Source organism: Acomys minous (assembly GCF_964271855.1).
Source record: "Acomys minous genome assembly, chromosome: 12".
Classification (NCBI taxonomy): domain Eukaryota; kingdom Metazoa; phylum Chordata; class Mammalia; order Rodentia; family Muridae; genus Acomys; species Acomys minous.
This window is the reverse complement of record NC_140493.1, coordinates 37,237,584-37,255,362: the sequence shown is the minus strand read 5'-3', so window position 1 is coordinate 37,255,362 and position 17,779 is coordinate 37,237,584. Positions and strand designations below refer to the sequence as shown.

Below are 17,779 nucleotides of genomic sequence, written 5' to 3'. Positions count from 1 at the left end.
CCTGCCCGCTTGTTTCAGTCTTTCTTCCAGAATATAATATATCATCAGGAAAAAATACATTGTCACAATTGAAAAAAAAAAGCTACATGCAATTCCCGACTGTCAGACACTGTAATAGTAGTTCTAAGACTGACGTTGGTACATAATTTAAATAATAGGATAATTATGTTGAAAGGAAGAAAGAACCTGAATCTTTTTCAGAATTTAAGAGGTTTCGTGCTAACAGCATGTGAAAGGCAAGTTTCTTTAAGAGACAGAGGTTTCCCAGAAATGCAACTTGCTATTTTTTTCTTTTGAGAATTTCATAGATGAATACAGTATAGTTACATCATCCACTCCCCTCCCCCTCCCCTCGCTAACTCTCCTGTGTCCTTTAACTACCTACTCGCAAATTCATGACCTCCTTCTAAATTTGCTATTGTCACACACACACACACACACACACACACACAGAGAGAGAGAGAGAGAGAGAGACAGAGAGAGACAGAGAGAGACAGAGAGAGAGAGACAGAGAGACAGAGACAGAGAGAGAGAGAGAGACAGAGAGAGAGAGAGACAGAGAGAGAGAGACAGAGAGAGAGAGAGACAGAGAGAGACAGAGAGACAGAGAGAGAGAAGACTTAAAATCCAATGAGTCCCATTACCTTGGTATGTTAACTGGTGTGGTCTTGTAAAGACACCCATATTGTTGAGACTTCATGGATGCAGTTTCTCTGCCATGTATAGAAGACACTAGCTAGCAGAAGTTGTCTTGGCCCTGAGGCTCCTGCAAACTTTCCACCCGTTATTCTTTACTGTTGTGTGAACCTTAGGTGTAGAGGTTGTCTTGGGGCTGGATAGTCACTTGTTCTCTGTATTTTTGACAAGCTGGAGATCTCTGTAGTAGCCGTCTGCTTAAAAGAGAAGTTCCTTTCACAAAGAATGAGAATATCGCCATGCTATGGGTGCTTTGCTGATGCTTTGCTGGGTTTAGAGTACCAGGCATGTGTTCCCTTCTACTGAGTAAGCCATAAGTCCAATCAGACAGCTCTTGACCATCACCAACATATAAGTGTTATTTATGAATTTGTGTGTGTGTGTGTGTGTGTGTGTGTGTGTGTGTGTGTGTGTGTGTGTTTGTGTGTGTTGTACCAACCCTGGTATCCTTAAAAGTGCTTCTTGTCTTTCTGTTTGCAGTGAAGTACATGAGAGAAGCCACGCCTTACGTGAAGAAAGGATCCCCTGTGTCTGAGATTGGGTGGGAAACGCCTCCACCTGAGTCCCCTAGATTAGGGGGTGGCTCTACAGACCCTCTGTCATCTCAGTCCTTCTCCTTCCATAGAGACCGGAAAAGCATCCCCCTCAAGATGTGTTATGTCACCCGGAGCATGACCTTGGCTGACCCTGAAAACAGGTAAGGGGCAAACTCTCCTGGCCTCTGAGGTTATGAGAGAATTTGACAGGTTGTGCTTATGTCTGAAGAGACCCCATGGTTCTCAGGAATGGAATAAAAGCTCCTCCCACCCTCTCATCATGGAGAAGATGTATATTGAAAGAGGGGGGGTTATATGCTAGCCAGGTTCTTCCCCCCCCCCATTCTCCCACTCTTTACCCTCATGATGTGAACACGCATGGCCCATGTTCTAGATAGAGTGGGAGGATTGGAATCAGGATGCTGTCATCTTTCCTGGTTTGGTAGTTGTGAGTCTATGAGAGGTTGGGTAAGTTCCTCAAGCCGTCACATTTTGCTCTTTTCATCTATAGGATGGGAATAGTTGAAATAGATATCAGGTTGTGAAGGTTAAATGAGGAAAGCCTATGAAGTGCTTAGCACTGGAACCAGTGTGCGGTACAATGATGTATGGTATCCACGTTACTAAGAAGCAAATCCACCCACCTGAGCCTCAACACCCTCAACAGTGGCCTCTCAGGGTCGGATGGCAGAAGCCTTAAAGCTCGTCTCTCCCGTAAGAGGATAAGAAGTGACACCAGTTTGAGACGGTTGTGCAGTTTTCCAAAGTCCGTGGCTCGCCATGCCACAGCATAGACATTCCACCCAAATCAGGGCACTCAGGAGTGGAGCCAAGATGAAGTAAAACTTTATGGTCTCTTTTCACTGCAAAGTGATTTGATTGTAGGAAAAGGAACCAAAGAAGAGAATTTTAAAAAGAGGGAACAGGGAGAGGGGAAAAAAGAAAGAGAGCCAGGAACTGAGCCAGCAAATGGGGATCCTTTTGGTGACCTTTGCATCCACATTAAAGTGCTAAAATTAGAAGCCAATCTCCTGGTCCTTATTTACAACATGTGTGGGACAGCTGCAACCCCCACGAATGGGAAATATTTGGCTGAGATCACAGTTGCTAGTGGTGAAAAGCCAAAGTGGCTGGGGCAGGGAGAAGGCTGACTTCTTGCCTCTTAACTCCATGTGGGTCTTAGTTTTCCTCCCAGGACTTTCACTCTAAGGAAGCCGCTAGGACCTTTCTGGCTCCAGCCTCTGTCACAGCCCTCTGCCCTCTGCCCCATCACCTTTCCTTGTGTCCTCATATCAGCACAGGGATGGGCTGCTCAAAAGAGACAGCCAGCAAGCAGCATGGAGAGAGGAGTCAGACCAGGCAGAATGGGGAGGTGGCCCTTCCATAATGACCCTGTCTTGGTCCCTGGCTTGTTTTGTTCCCCTCCATTTCCATTGAGTCCCTGGCCCTGTGGTTGATTTCCTAGTTGCTCACAATTGCCTCCTCCCTTGGGTCCTACCTTTCTAATCAAATAACTCCTTCCCCTCAAGAATCTAATGTGAAGTTTCACATATAATGAATTGGTAATCTGTGGTGTGCTCATCCTGTGGTAGGTTTTATGTTAATACATTTAGTCCAGGGATTGCAAAGTCATAGCTTACAGGTACACTCGGGTCATACTTGTTTCTTTTAATAGTTGAACTACCATTTTAATCAATTCATGGAGGTTTTTTTTTATGTTGTTCTTTCTAGCAGTAGACTTACATGCTATACCATGTATGACCTATAAACAACATGAGGTCAATCAATTATCAGACTATTTTGAGAAACCTCAGGCTTTAACAATACTGGGAGTTCCATTATGGGGTGTCCATCCAGACAAAAGAATGGATTTTTAAAGCTTAATACCACTGCTGTTTAATTCTACCACTGATGAGTTATTTGCAGAGCATCCTGGGTGGGAGATGCAGAGCATCCTGGGTGGGAAATGCAGAGCCTGTCCTGCTGGGATATGAGAAACCACAGGGCAGAATTAAAAATGAGAGTCCAGCTGAGACAGATGATTTAGGAAGAAACATCAGGTCCAGATAGGTCCCAAACTGCTGCTACCAAGGAGATAAGGGTGATACTTGCCCTTACTAACGAAAAAATAAAAAATAAAAAAGTGGAAACAAATATTTTATAGAATTATATTTACATTCTGAGAAGAAAATAGCATTGCCCACCAGACAGATAATACTGGCAAACCACAGTTCTGCCTAGTACAAGAAACACTCCTAACACAAAGTGATTTCAGAAGTGAAAAATACAGGACCTGGCAGGTGCCCACAAAACCGACGCAAAGGAGCAGCAACAAAGAGCACTGATATCAATCTTGATATATTACAAGGGAAAATGCAGGCCGAAGAGCATAAAACAGGACAAAGAAGGGTTGATTTATGCTGAAGGCCAAAATTCACAAGAAGCATTTGATAGATTTAAACACAAACCAAATAACAATCCAGAAGCAACTTGTATAGCAGCAGCTATAGAAAGTTCCCTAAGAAACAGAAGCGTGAAAAGGTGATTTGATATATGTCACTCTCAGTCCAAGATGGGTCACATAGAAGGCAGAAGATGAATTAAGGATTTAGAAGACTTGAATAGGATAAGAAGTAGTTCCTAGATGTATCCTAAATTTTGCATCTTGCTATTGGACAATGCACTTTCTACTTAAAAGCACATAGAGTCTACAACATAACACCTTGACATCCCAATCTCATCTGATCTCTAACACACATGGAACATTCATACAATTAGGCAGAGAGCACACCACAAAGAGAATGTAGTAGGTCCCAAAATATAATTATATTATAATATAAATGATGTTCTCTAATAGTAGCGGGTTAAAATCAGAAAATTCATAATAAAATCAAACCTAAAATATATTTATTCTTCGGAAATGCAGAGCATCCTGGATGGGAGATGCAGAGCCTGTCCTGGTGGAATATGAGAAACAACAGGGCCGTATTAAAAGTGAGGGCCTTAAGTAACCCTTGGACCAAGGAAGAAATACACAATCAACTTTTAGTCCATCTTTAAAAAATAATAATTAAAGTCAGTACACAGGGTTAATATAAAATAAAGGAAAGTCTCCCAGCCCACCTGCAGGTGAGCTGGCCCCACCCTTTACCTGATGCAGCACATGGGATTGGGGAGGGGCACCTCACCTAGACAGCACAATAGAGATAGTCCTTGTGGCCAGCCCTGCGGTTGTGAACAGGCAAGCTGTCCTGCCCTTGCCTGGGCAAAGCAGGAGAGCCGGCCCTGGTGGTGTGGGTGCAGGAGAGCAAGGGGGCTGTCCAAGTCAGCTTCCACCCAGGCCCAGAACAAGGACTTTGGGTTGGCCCAACCCAACACCTTCCCCATCTATGAACTGCTGAAACATGTCAAGGGGACAGTCCTGCAGTTCCCACAAATTCAAAGCTGCAGGATCTCCAAGACACAGGGCAACAACAGGATATCCAAGAGGAGTCCCAGTGAGGACCCAGTATTGATAGTGTAGCAGAAGCCAGAGTCCTCAAACCAGACCTCACTGCAATGAGCCTTTGCAAGTAAAAGTGTTTGGGTAAAAGGGTATACTGTGTGACACACCATGACACACACTGCAGTTTCCATGGTGAGATGGTTTTGTTTGTTTGAGGTTTTTTTTTTTTTCTTTTGGGAGGGGAGGTTGCAAGGGCAGAGGGCAGATGAGTGGGACTGGGGTGCATGATGTAAAATTCACAAAGAATCAATAAAAAGGTTTTAAAGAGAGAGAGAGAAAAGGAGCAAAGAATGTGGACCTGGTATCTAGCCATAGGCCTGGTGAAATCTCAGCTCTGCCACACCTGCATCGATTTCAGCAAAAACTCATCATTGGATGCAGTGATAACCATCTTCTACATACTCCGCCGCCACTTTACGAGCCTTGCTGAGGACTGGGAGTTAAAACAAACAGAAGGATTTTCACCCCGCCTTGGCTGACTCCAAACTAGTATCTGAAACATTACCTCCATTGTCTCCAGCCTGAACACCTGACAGAACAGTTCACCTGAGCTGTCAGCCAGGAGTTAATGGCCCCCTGCGTCCCAGAACGTGAGGACAGATTGGCAAATGCCACAGCATCTCAGGGGCTGATGTCCTCAGTGGGTGACACACAGTTGCTCACGGGTTACATTAAAACCTTTAATGCTCAATTTCTCAAAAAGAAAACAGCCATAGAACAGCAGGCAACATTGTTGCTGCTCTTTCTATGAAAAAGGTCACTCAGCAGGCACCAAATCGACAAGAATTTCACTGCCGGTGGCTATCAGTGAGGACAACATACTTTTTTCAAACGTTAACTCCTTACATATCCCCTACTTTTCATATTTAATTCTTGGTCTTCACATCCATTTTCCTCATCTGGGCCACATCTTCAATCCACCAGAATGTTTGGAGCTATATCTTTTCTGCTCCTTTGATTTCAGTTTTCAGTCTCCCATCCTGCAGTCAATGGAATAAGAAACCTTTCATTTGTTTGAATAAGTGTGGTGCACGCACACACACACATGCACGTACACACACACACACACACACAGCACATAATAATATCTATATTCTTTGGTATTGAAAAAAGCCCCCATTAGGCTTTGTATCTTCCCTGATTACCCAGCACAGGCCTCTAGATTTCCAGCCCTTATGCTCCATCAATCCTTCTCCTTCTTGCCATCTTCAAGCCCAGCAGAATCAACACCAACCCCCCAGCACCTCACTCTCTTGCCACACCTCCAATGCAGTTCTCCCCATTATTTCATCCTTCTCAGAGACTGGCAACTTCTTCTGTGTGCCTACCTAGTCCCTAAGCTCTATGCGTCTTGAAATCTGAGACGTTCCATGGTTTTAGCCATTACCCCAGCTTCCAGGAGTATTGTTTGGTGCAAAATAGCCATCCAAGACTGTTTTCACTAATATATGATAAACAGCGTACTTATCTGTCCATTTGGGACATTCTTACTTCTTCAAATCTTTCTTTTGAAGAGATCTTCTCACAGATAGCTTTGACGATGAGAGAATAGATTAAAGCAGTGTTCTGTCCCCATACCTAGAAAATTCGGTGAAATGAGGAACAGTGCATTAGCCAACCCGGTAGTGGGGGTGAGCAGCTGTGCCAGCACAGGAGGTGTTCTGAGACATCAGTTGGTACCTTGTGAACTACACAGCAGAGTCTGCTATATTTTACAGATAAAGTACGAAGAGTTGCACACAGCCTGTATTGAAAACCAGTATGTGTTCCTATGCACAGTGCACAAGTGAGAAGCTCACCAAAGTGCTGCACAGGTTTCAAATGGAGAGCTGTACTTGGCAGAGTGAGTGACTCCTAGAGGCAGGATATGATATGTCCTGTGGCACGCTTGGATTTACTTCCATAAATACTGCCAGTGATGTCACCTTAAGTCAGAAGCTAAACTGCAGCCACAGAAAGTCAGAAACTTAATTTAAAGGCCGACAGGAATGGATCCATCTCTAAAAGGTTGACCCACATTAACCTAGTAGCCAGGGTCTACTTAAGTGATAATGCAGTTGTCAAGCAAACAGGCTTGCTTGCAAGGGAGGATCTTGATGTACTCATATTGTGGACAGACTGCACTGGAAGACGAACGCAAACACAAGCAGAATGCCAGAGCACCAAGTTACCATGACACTGCTGACTTCCAAGGCAACCTAACCTAACCATGCATTTCCTCTATGTTTACAAGCTACATGAGAAATTTTAGCACCACAATAATAATTTGGTGTGTGGAACCAACATAAGCTGGGCTAATATATCTGAAGTGCTTCAAATAAGAAAGATGGAGCCGGCCTCTCCAGCACAGGCAGAGCCTTTCCAAGGGGGCCGTTATGTAGCGCTATGCCTTGCCAACTCCCTCACCTACGGGCTGTATATAAATAACCTGCATCTTCCCCATGTGGTTCCTCTATCCTTTCGTGACCAATTAGACTTCATTATTTCACATGGTTCTTTTCTTTTCTGGTGAGAGTTAAAACAGGACTTTGTCTATCAAATCTAATCACTTTCTAGTCCAGGCTCTCTGAGATTGCTTTCATATCAGTTTGTTCAGTTGAAGTTTAGACGATTCCAAATACTTTAATTGCATATTTATAGGCAAATAAGGTTTTATTGACTACCAACAGAAGAATAAACATTTTATTAGCTTAAATTTATTTCCTCCTTACCCCATACCTTATGTAGATCTCATTAAACTTTGAGTACTGTTGACAATTTCCCTCCTTAATTGTATTCAGAATGAAGATTCATGAGGTACTTACATCTGCCTTTTCTCTTCAAGATGACTTCCCTACTAAGAGCCTCACCAAATGTATATTTTCTTCTGTTCCCTACCCCCCACACCCCGACTGGACGCTTAATGGTTGCTTCATAATGGAATCTGTTGCTCAGAGATCTGGATTTACATCACATTTAAAAACAGAAGGAAAATGTAAATAACGTATCACTGTGCTATGTGAAATGGATACATTTCAAATATCTAAGATGGAAGACCAAATGAAATAAATGCTACATCACTAAAAAAAAAAAAAAATTGAAATTAGAAATTGTAGGTTTAAAACCCAATGCTGTCCCCTGTTCTCTGCTAGGATTCTCTCTGTAACTTATTTTCTATTGTGATCCTCTCCTGTTCTCAGGCTCCTTATCTGCCTTAAGCGAAGAGTTGGATGCCTTCCAAAGTCCTGTGCTGAAACCTAATCTTCCATTCAGTGGTATTAAGAGGTGGGGATTTACAATGCTCAACTACAAATGGTACAGATCTATCCTTACCACTTGCTGAGGTTCAGGGACCATGACAAAAAGGAGGAAGATAGACTGTTGAGAAGAAGGGAAATGCAGAGTGAAATGGTGTCTCCTGGACATGACAGGACTACTGTAATCATGAGCTCGCAGCAACTATGGTTTCCTGCATAAGCCTGTACAAGGTCAGGCCACTCAACATTCTGAAGAGGAGGGAAATCATGACCCCCCCCCAAACCTCAAAGAATTATTGTAGACAGTTGGCAGATTGGAGAGTGGGATAGTTGGTTTTCTTTAAAGGTGTAGCTGACCTTGCTCCAGTAGCTAAGCTCAAACCCATGAGTATATGAGCAGCACAGTTGGGATTCAGTGGGTTCTAAAACCCACCAGCAGCAAAACTAAAAGGACAAAGTTGGGAATGAGTGGGGAGGGACAGGATGGATTTGAGAGGACAAATGGAAAAGACTCGGGAGTAAATATAATCAAAACACGGTTTATGTGTTTTGTATCTCAAAGAATTAATAAAATATTATTTTAAAAAGAGAGCTTGGGGCTTTAGAGAACAATTAGGTTTAAGGTCAGCCCCTCATACATAAGAATAGTGTCCTCCAAAAAAGGGACTTAGAGAGCCTGTTTGCCCCTTCTGGCATGTAGAGACAGACAATAGTTGTCATCTATGATGAGCAGACCTTTCACCACATACTACAGTTACTGGTGTCTTGATTCTGGACTTTTAGGGTCTAGAATTATGGGTGATAAACTTCACTTCTTTATAAATTACTCTGGGATACTTCATTAGAACAATCTGAACTGAATAAGACAAAAACTGGCGCTGAGAAGTGGCGTAGTTCTATAGCAAATACTTCACAGTGTAGAAATCAGATAATAGGTAGACGTTAAAAAGGATTTCCTGGTACGTTGATCTGAAAGGCTGGTTGTGGTAAGGACTCAGAAGAAGAGAAAACTGAAGAGAAATCCTTAGTCTTAGAAATAACATGATCAGAGTATTGGTGGTGATATAGACAGTAAAGGCATCAGACAAGGTGAAGAATGTGGTGTCACATCATACAGGAACCATCATTGTTGCTAAGCATCAAGAAAACTGGCTTGGTTGAATTTAGGTTCTATAGTTTTGTAGAAGTGTTTAGAATAGTGACTAGAATATTTGATAGGACAAATACCTACACAAAGTGCTAAAGTTGTGCCATGGCCTCCTCTCTTGGCAGCTTACAATAAAACACAAGGAAAAAGAAATTAAGGATGGCATTTATAACCAGAAGGATAGCATAATTTAAATATTTTGAAAAATAGTACAAAGGGCATGGCCAAGTGAACCTTTGGCAAGAAGGTTGGCAGAGATAAAAGCCAGATGCTCTCAATTAGACAGTTAAAGAATGACCTCAAACACATTTAAGAGCTCCTTGGACCTGTCTTCCTCTTGGTTGGCTCAGAATGTCCAGGCATTGGGAACGGAACAATTACAAAGCTCTGTTCCTTGCATGAGGTATGGACCAGTGTCTCTGCTTGCCACAGATGATGTTCATGCCCCTATGGTACTGCATCTCCACTGGTGCATAAACTTGGAATCCATGGCTACTGCTCCCTACATTTCAAAGGATTCATTGCAAACATCTAGGACCCAAGCCACAGGATAAGACCACTGCGGAGAACTCCTACTAAGACAATTCTCGATGAGATCCTGGAGACTACAGAACAGTCCACCTGCCAGCGTGCAACTCCAACCTTGGAGAGCTACAGAAAAGTGACTGTAACCCAGAAGACTTTACATCTGCTCTGTTTGAGGAAAGCCATGGGAGAGAGAGAGTCACCTAGAGACTGGGGACCCAAACTCCAACTGAATATTTGAAGAGAGGAGAAATATGAGTCAAAGATGATGCTGAAGGCATACGATATAACATTATCTTGCTGGGTTTGGATGTGAGTAGGACCTGTTCCTGCTGTTTTCCTTCCCAGTTCTCTCCTCTGGAGCAAGGGTGTTTAACCTAAGCTTGCTTTGCCACTGGGTTTTGCAGTCATGCATCTTGCTTGGTTTAGCCAACTTCCGGTTGAAGGGGAACTCGTGTTGGGGCAGAACAAATCTTTGTCTCCCTCGTGTCTGAGTCAGATATCTAGATGAGACTTTTGACTTTAGATTCTTGAGTTGGTGCTAGAACAGGTTACGATCTGGGAGACGACTGAGATAGGGGTGAGTATATAGTTTGCACCTGAGAGGACATGGATTTTAAGGGATAGGGGACATAGTTCCTAAATGCTTGTCTCCCCCATAATGTACATGATGAAGCCCAAGCTTCTCTGTAATATTCCGAGGATACGGGAGCTTCCGTGAGGTGAATAGATGACTAATGCTTGAGATTGATGCCCATATGAAAGACTTTTCTAGAAGCCTACTCACTCCTGCTGCCACAGCACAGCACATAGCAGCCATTATCTATGAAGAGTGGATACACACCATGCATCAAATCAGCAAGAGCCTTGATCTTAGACTCCCCAGAATCCAGAACTGACGGTATTAAAGTTCTGCTGCTTTTAACTTCCCAGCCTACGATATTCTCCTTTATCTGTCCATGCAAACAGAGATGCTTTCTGCAAAACATGCTCAACAGTCTAGCCACGTGTCCTGGTCTTGTAATGACTCAGTGGCTTAATGGTGACAACCTCTAATTCCTATTAGAGTAATGAAGTCACAATGTAAATTTTTAGTCAAAATGTCTCTGTCACTAGGTGCAAGAAAAGCAGAGAAATTCTGTTATGTTGTTTCCCCTGTTTTGATTTTATTTCTCCATCATTACTCGGAGATCAGAGAACTTTCCAGGTCATGTCCCCAAGCTGTTGAGCAGAGATTTATTTCATAAGAAAACATTCTTTAACAGGGGTTTTTTAAGACTTCTGGAATTGCTGGCTTCTTTTTTTTTTTTTTTTTCAAGGACTTATGTTCTAATTTCTCAACTCATACTCTCCCAAGAACTTAAGTATTATCTATGTGTCAATTCCAGCCCTCAGCCAGGTTCAGTAGCACAGGCCTGTAATCTCAGCTGAAGGAAGAGGATCATAATTTCAAGGCCTGCCTGAGCTACAAAATGAGTTCGAGGCTAACCTTAGCAGCTTAAATGAGACCCTGTCTCAAAATAGAAAGCTTAAAAAAGACCTAGGGATGTGGCTCAGTAGTAAATTGCTTGCCCTCGTATCTTCGAGGTCCTCAGTGTGATCCCCAGTACAAAGAATAAAATTAAATCCCAAGTCCCCAACCTACTAGTTCCTCCCACCCTCTGCTATCCACTGTCATACACACACACACACACACACACACACACACACACTCACACACTCACTCACACACCTGCCTCGCTTCTTAAGAGATGCCTTAAATACTCAGTAGCTTTGTTTGCAGTCCCCTGACCCTCGTATGACACCTGTCAGTTCTTCTCTTTCTGCAAGATTAGAATTGGTTTTAAACCCACACAAATAAATAAGTCTTAATATACTTCAATTACAGGTCCAAGTATTCATAGCAAAGGGGTTTCTGTGTCTGTGTAGAAGATGGTTTTTCAGGCTCTAGAGCTACAATTTCCCCGAAGCTTGCTAGTGACATCGCTTGTGCTTTGCTCGTTCATCATGAGTAAGAGTCAAGGGTCTTTTTCTATGACTCTTTTACTTGATTAGCTGGTTTGACCTATTCCAATTTGTTGTTTTTGTTTTATCTTACTGTACTTTTTATTACTATTCCTTAAATGCCTGTTTGTTTTCTAACCAAAGACAGAAAATGTGTGGAGTCAGGTGGGAGGGGAAGTGGAGAGGTACTGGGAAGAGTTGGGGAAGAGAAAACCATAATCAGAATATACTGTATTAAAAAAATCTATTTTTAATCAAAGATAAAGGGCAATATTCTAATTTCTCAATTGCAGCTGTAAAAATAAGTTGAGTATTTAACATTTCCAGCTATAAAAGAAGCTGAAGCAGGGGGATTATTTGAAGGAATTGAAGACCAGTCTGAGAGAAATAGCAAGATCCTTATTTTAAAATCATCAGTATTTTTTTTTTGAAAAGTAATACATTTGATCTTAAAGTTTACACTGTTCTCTACCAGCAAAAACTACCATTTTGGTAATACATAGTCATGTATCTATGTAACTGCTTATTGTCCATCTGTCATATGCCTGTCTACCAAATTGTTTATCACTTAGACAAAGCCAAGGGAAAATTTTTGTTGCTGGAGAGAAGAAAATGGTATGCATCAAATGTAAGTGTGGCTGTATTTATATAAAAATAAAATGATAACAAAAAACAGAGAGTAATAGATAAGGACATCTGACAATGACCTCTGATCTCTACACATAGAAATATATATATGTATATACAGGTGCATACTCACAAATACTACATATATACAAAAATGATTATTATATCAAAGGCAGGTAATTGAAAATAAATTAGAATTAAAAGATTTTTTACTAAGTAGTGGTTTTTCATTATTTATTTCACAGCCTATCTGCAGGCAGCAATCCACAACTGAAATCCTTAGTAATCCCACATTACTAAGTTGGTAACGCCTGCCTCTCTGTTCTGTCAGTCACCTCTCTCTACATCATCTGCTGGAAGGATATTGAAACTCCTAGTTTTCTGGGTGACTCTCTATGGCTCTGTCACACTTGCTCACACTTGGTTTTTTACATTTCTTTTAAGTACACTTTGTTTACATTTCAGCTATTAGTGTGTAGCTCTTTCAGTTATCTGATGCTCCCTTTTCATAGGATTTTCTGCTTGTTTTGTGGACGATGCATTTTCAGTTAGCTCTGAGAGATGGTTACTTAGCTGATTTTTCCTGTGCTCTTTGCTCTTTTTTCTGCTGGTTGATTGCTTGCTTGCTTTGGAAGCATTTTCAGCTTCCCTGTTGGAGGCTTTCCTCAAACGCCTGTTGATCTCTTGTTATCTTTTCTTTATTTAGATGGACATTAAGAAGCCTAGTAAAGCCCGTGTCAGTAGGCAGACTTGTAGAGTTAGTGCTGGACAGCTTTCCCATATGAAGAGGTTGCCTCTGACTCTACAGTGTGTGGTTAGAAGCCTTTACTGCGTCTATTCACTTACACTGAAATGAGTCGCCTACTCTGTCTTTAGATATGGAAGAGCATTGAACAGTGAGAAAATGCCTGGCTGTCACTGTGCTCAGAGTCCCAACATCTGGCACACAGAGTGTGTTGAGGACTCTTGCTTTCATCCTTAATCCTCCTTGGGGGGGGTGGGGGAGGGGGTCTGTGTCAGCTCCAACAGCTCCCTCCTAACTGGCGTCCTCCCTGTTTTCCTTCATGCTATAGCTCCCTCTATTCTCCCTTCACTCTGAAGAGCCTGTTAGCACCTTCATTGCTGCCCGTCTTCCCAATTCACAATGAAATATTGTCTCTCTTTCTCCTGTGAGTCTGGACCTGCTTATTTATCTGGGCCCTTAGGAAGGAGAGGTTAACATGAACGACCAAGCCACACTGTGCCTTCTTCAACAGGAATCTTTGCATAATTTACATCTTTGTGCACAGCGAGTGCACAAAAGGTTCGTTTTAATGAGCTCCAAAAATTTTTTCATAGCCCTGTTATTTTTAAGAAAATCTATTTCCTTTGTAAATAAACTTTAGCAGTCACGCTAATTATCATACATTTTTAATCAGTGAGGTATGAATTAGAAAGGTTCTGTAACAACAGAGTACTAGCTAAAAAAAAAAAAAAAAAAAATGATCCCTGGTTTGCCTCGAGAAAGAGTTCAGGCCTCACCAAGCACAGTTCCGTGATTCATCGGAATACGGGTCCACAGGTCCACATGAATTCATTTTAGCTCATTTCTGCACAGTGAGTACCATTTCAGGAAGTTTTAAGTTTCCCCTCCTGTAAGAGCTCTTTGGAGAGGTTGAACTTGGCCATCTGGGTGTAGAGGAGCTCTGCTAATGTTGACTCTCAAAACACAGGTCTTGTTCTTTTGCTCCTGGATCCATTAATTGAACTCCATTTGGTTTGCAAATAACTGCCCTGGGATTCTCCAGCTGAGATAATGATGGCTCTGGAAATAACCCCAGACTTATCAGGCAGACATCCTCTATTCAAGTAGGTATCACCTGTGCTGGGGAGTCAACAGTGTGGTGGGGAATCACATACGGTCACCTCGGTTTTTTTTCTCCTTCCGTATGTGTGGGAATTTGTTTTCCTTAGTGGGGAAAGTAGCTGGGGGGGCACAGATCACTGTGGAAACATTTGCAGCGACTCCAGCTTGACCATGTAAGACCGGTGCCCCCTTTGCTCCTAAATAATGCTAGAATAGGAATGTTGACACTGCCGGCTCATTGAATCTGAGTTTGGTCGTTGTTTTGATTTGGTGGTAGTATTGCACTATGTTGCTTGGCTGGCCTGGAATTTGTAACATTCTTGTCCTAGCCTCCTGCGTGCAGAGAAGACATGCGTGTGCCAACATGCCCAGCTTTCTCTGCCTCTTAAGGTTCGACCCCTAGATAGCTTTGTTTACTTAAGTTTTAGGTTATGTGTCATGTTTTGGTTTTGCATTTGTTCCCTCCCCTAACAGTAGCACAAGACACCACTCATTAAACACAGAAGGGCAACGGGGAGAGAATAGCAGCCCCAATTCTAGGATGCAGGTGTCATCCTTGAAGGGTTCACTAGACAGCACTTAATGTGGGCATCTTCTTGTCACCAGAAAGGGGTGTGAACCCATCCCACTGTGGACTCAGCAGCATAGGTGTTAGCTACTTGAACGGAGTAAGGGGGGAGGGAGCTGAACTGAAAGAGCCAACACATATCCAGGTCTTTTCAGCAGCAGGAAGCTGTTATCAGCCCAGGCTCAGGAGCAGCAGCAAGTGGCTCTGGAACTGGGAGAGTCCCAGCTGGGACTAGGGACAGGGCCACTGGGCCAGCATTTGCCTTCTTATGTTTTCACGCCCCTGTTAATGCTTCGAAGAAGCTACTCGCAAATGGAAGTGAGAGCCCAGGGAGCCCGCAAAGCATCATTTAGCCTGTAGGATCATGGGACCTTAGAACACAGAGCAAGGCAAAGAGGAGCAAAGAAACAATGTGGAGGCAAAAACAATTAAAAAGATATGAAAATAGTGTATTTAGAGTGAGGCCATGTCTCAAAAATTGAAGAAAGGTGTGCGTTTGCATATACATCAAAGACAATCTCCTCTTTTTTGGTGACAGGTCTGATATATGCAATACAAGTGTTTATATATATATATTTATATTTATATCTATTTATTTATGAGAACATGTGGTCAACCGAAGCACTGACTTAATTGGAAGTCACCTTGGACAGCTCCAATTTATATGGGTAAATTCCTGTTTAATAATAAGAACTTGCACCCCATTGTAGTTTTTTTTTCTTTTTCTTTCTTTCTTTTATCTCCCCTCCCCCTCCTTCTTGGAATTCACTCTGTAGCCGAAGCTGGCCTTGAGATCTGCCTGCCTCTGCCTCTCAAGTGCAGGGATTAAAGGCATGTGCCACCACCACCCAAGCCATTGTAGAGTTTCAGTAAAGATTTCTTTTAAAGCAGGGTGTGGTGGAGCATGTCTGCGATCTCAGTACACGGGAGATGGTGACAGAAAGATCAAAAGTTCAATTCCAGCCTCAGTCTACATAGTGAAGTCCAGGCTGATCTGGGCTTGTTTTGGTGGTTTTTTGTTTTGTTTTGTTTTGTTTTTTTGTTTGGTTTGGTTTGGTTTTGGGGTTTTGTTTTGTTTTGGTTTGGTTTTTTGGTTTTTTTTTTTTTTTTTTTTTTTTTTTTTTTTTTGAGACAGGCTTTCTCTGTGTAGCCCTGGCTATCCTGAAACTTGCTTTGTCGACCAACCTGGCTTCAAACTCACAGAGATCTGCCTGCCTCTGCCTCCTGAGTATTGGGATTAAAGGTGTGCACCACAACGCCCAGCTAGAACTCTCCTTCACAAGAAAAAGGTTTATTTTAACCACTATGATGCACGGAAGCTAAGGTTGATTTTGGGGGAAAACTGGCAGCTATAGGAATATAACACGGCGGGGAGTGGCCAGGGTCACAAAGTTTTAATCAGCTTGAGTGGACTTTCGTACTCTGCAGGGAAAGTAGAAGAGCTCCAGAAGAATTTCTTCCAGTATGGCAAAGTCATAAGCTCCCATGGGAGACACAGCTAAAAAGGCTGCTGTCACCACACCAAGCTGGCTTTGATAGTAAAATATCTACTACAAAAAGGTGCCCCGTGGACAGGGAGAAGTGGAAGAAGTTACGAATATATGAACAGGGTCGATGCACTGGTGGGAACCAAAGCTCTGTGCCACAAAACCTTAATTCTAATTCACGTTCCTCCAAGGTGCCAAATTATTCACCCCTTGCTCGCACTTTCACTCCCAGGGTGGTGTGCCTCTTATTTCCATCTGGAACAAAACACTCTCCCTGTCTCCGTTATGAAACACAGAGTAAATGCCAAGTACTGCAATTTGTTTTCATCACTGTATTATTAAACATTTGTACCACTGGAAAACGTTTTCTCATGGTACCTGGAAACCAAATACTGGATCCCGGAAGTTGAAACTCATGGAGCTATTTTCTCAAGTACTCTTTTCTCTTTTTCTCAAGTACAAAGTAGTGTGTGTGTGTGTGTGTGTGTGTGTGTGTGTGTGTGTGTGTGTAATTGTACAGTCATGAAAAGATTTTTAGCTTTCAGGCCAGGCCAAATCAAGTTTGAGCACTTGCGTTTCCATTTATTAACAGAGTGAATTTTAGCAATTCATTTCTTGTAATTTTTTGAAAACATGTGAAATGAGGGCTAATAGTGCTCCTATAGATCTACAATAGTTAAACTAAATTAGCTGACATTTGCCTATCAGGTGGCATACAGTAAACACTTAGCAAGTGTCAACCTGTCTTATTTCCCTTTTCTTAGAAGAAAAACTGTCTTGCACTGCTCAGAATATCAGAAGATCCTCCTAGTGTTGTGAAGAAATGTTAAGAATTTTTTAGGTTTGGCTGAGTGTTGGATAACCTGGTTTTTTTGGGGGGGGGGGTTGTTTTGTATTGTTTTGTTTTTTGTTTGTATGTTTCTTTTTTGTTTTTAATGAATTGACAATTATAAGACCCTGTTTCAGTTGATGCAAACCACACCGTGATTTTATAAAGTTCTGTCTGATCTTATATCTATGAAGCTGACACTCTGAAGAATGGGGTCAGTTTGCAAATAGCATCTTTAATTTCTCCAGGAAGCACAGATGCAGGCTTTGATCACTACAGAGATGTACGGTCCTACCAAGGCCACACACAGCCTCACAGAACTACCCCTGGTAAGTTCTGAGGGCCCAGTTTTTCTGAGCTGTTGTCAGACATGAGGGAAACAAGGTGGTTATAGCAAGCAGGGGGCCTGAGCCAGTGTGGAGTGTGGAAATCTGAACCCAGATATTCCCACTGACATCAGAGGAGTTCTATGGTCCTGCTGGCTTCTAGGTTTTTCAGACCTGCTGTGCCTGTGCCTGGCTGCACGGTTGTCAGAGTGATGTGCGTCTGCAACCAGCAACACAGAGCATGTACTTTGACCATTTCTGTCTTGTCCTTCAGATGTTACTATTCTGTCTACCTTTTCCTTCCATATCCTTATGAGTGGTCAGCTGTGCTATTTTGAGACAGGTGCTTATAGTGTTTTTTGTTTTTTGTTTTGTTTTTTGAGACAGGGTTTCTCTGTGTAGCCTTGGCTGCCCCGGACTCACTTTGTAGACCAGGCTGGCCTCGAA

The 17,779-nt window shown here is 42.4% G+C and overlaps 1 protein-coding gene across 1 annotated transcript in view; it reads left to right on the top strand.

Moving 5' to 3' along the window:
- Positions 1–17,779, top strand: part of SNTB1 (syntrophin beta 1) — a 239,670-nt gene that overhangs the window by 110,563 nt on the left and 111,328 nt on the right. Inside the window, exon 3 of the mRNA XM_084803024.1 lies at positions 1,177–1,393. Coding sequence (XP_084659150.1) covers positions 1,177–1,393 — 217 coding nt within the window. The remainder of the gene's footprint in view (positions 1–1,176; positions 1,394–17,779) is intronic.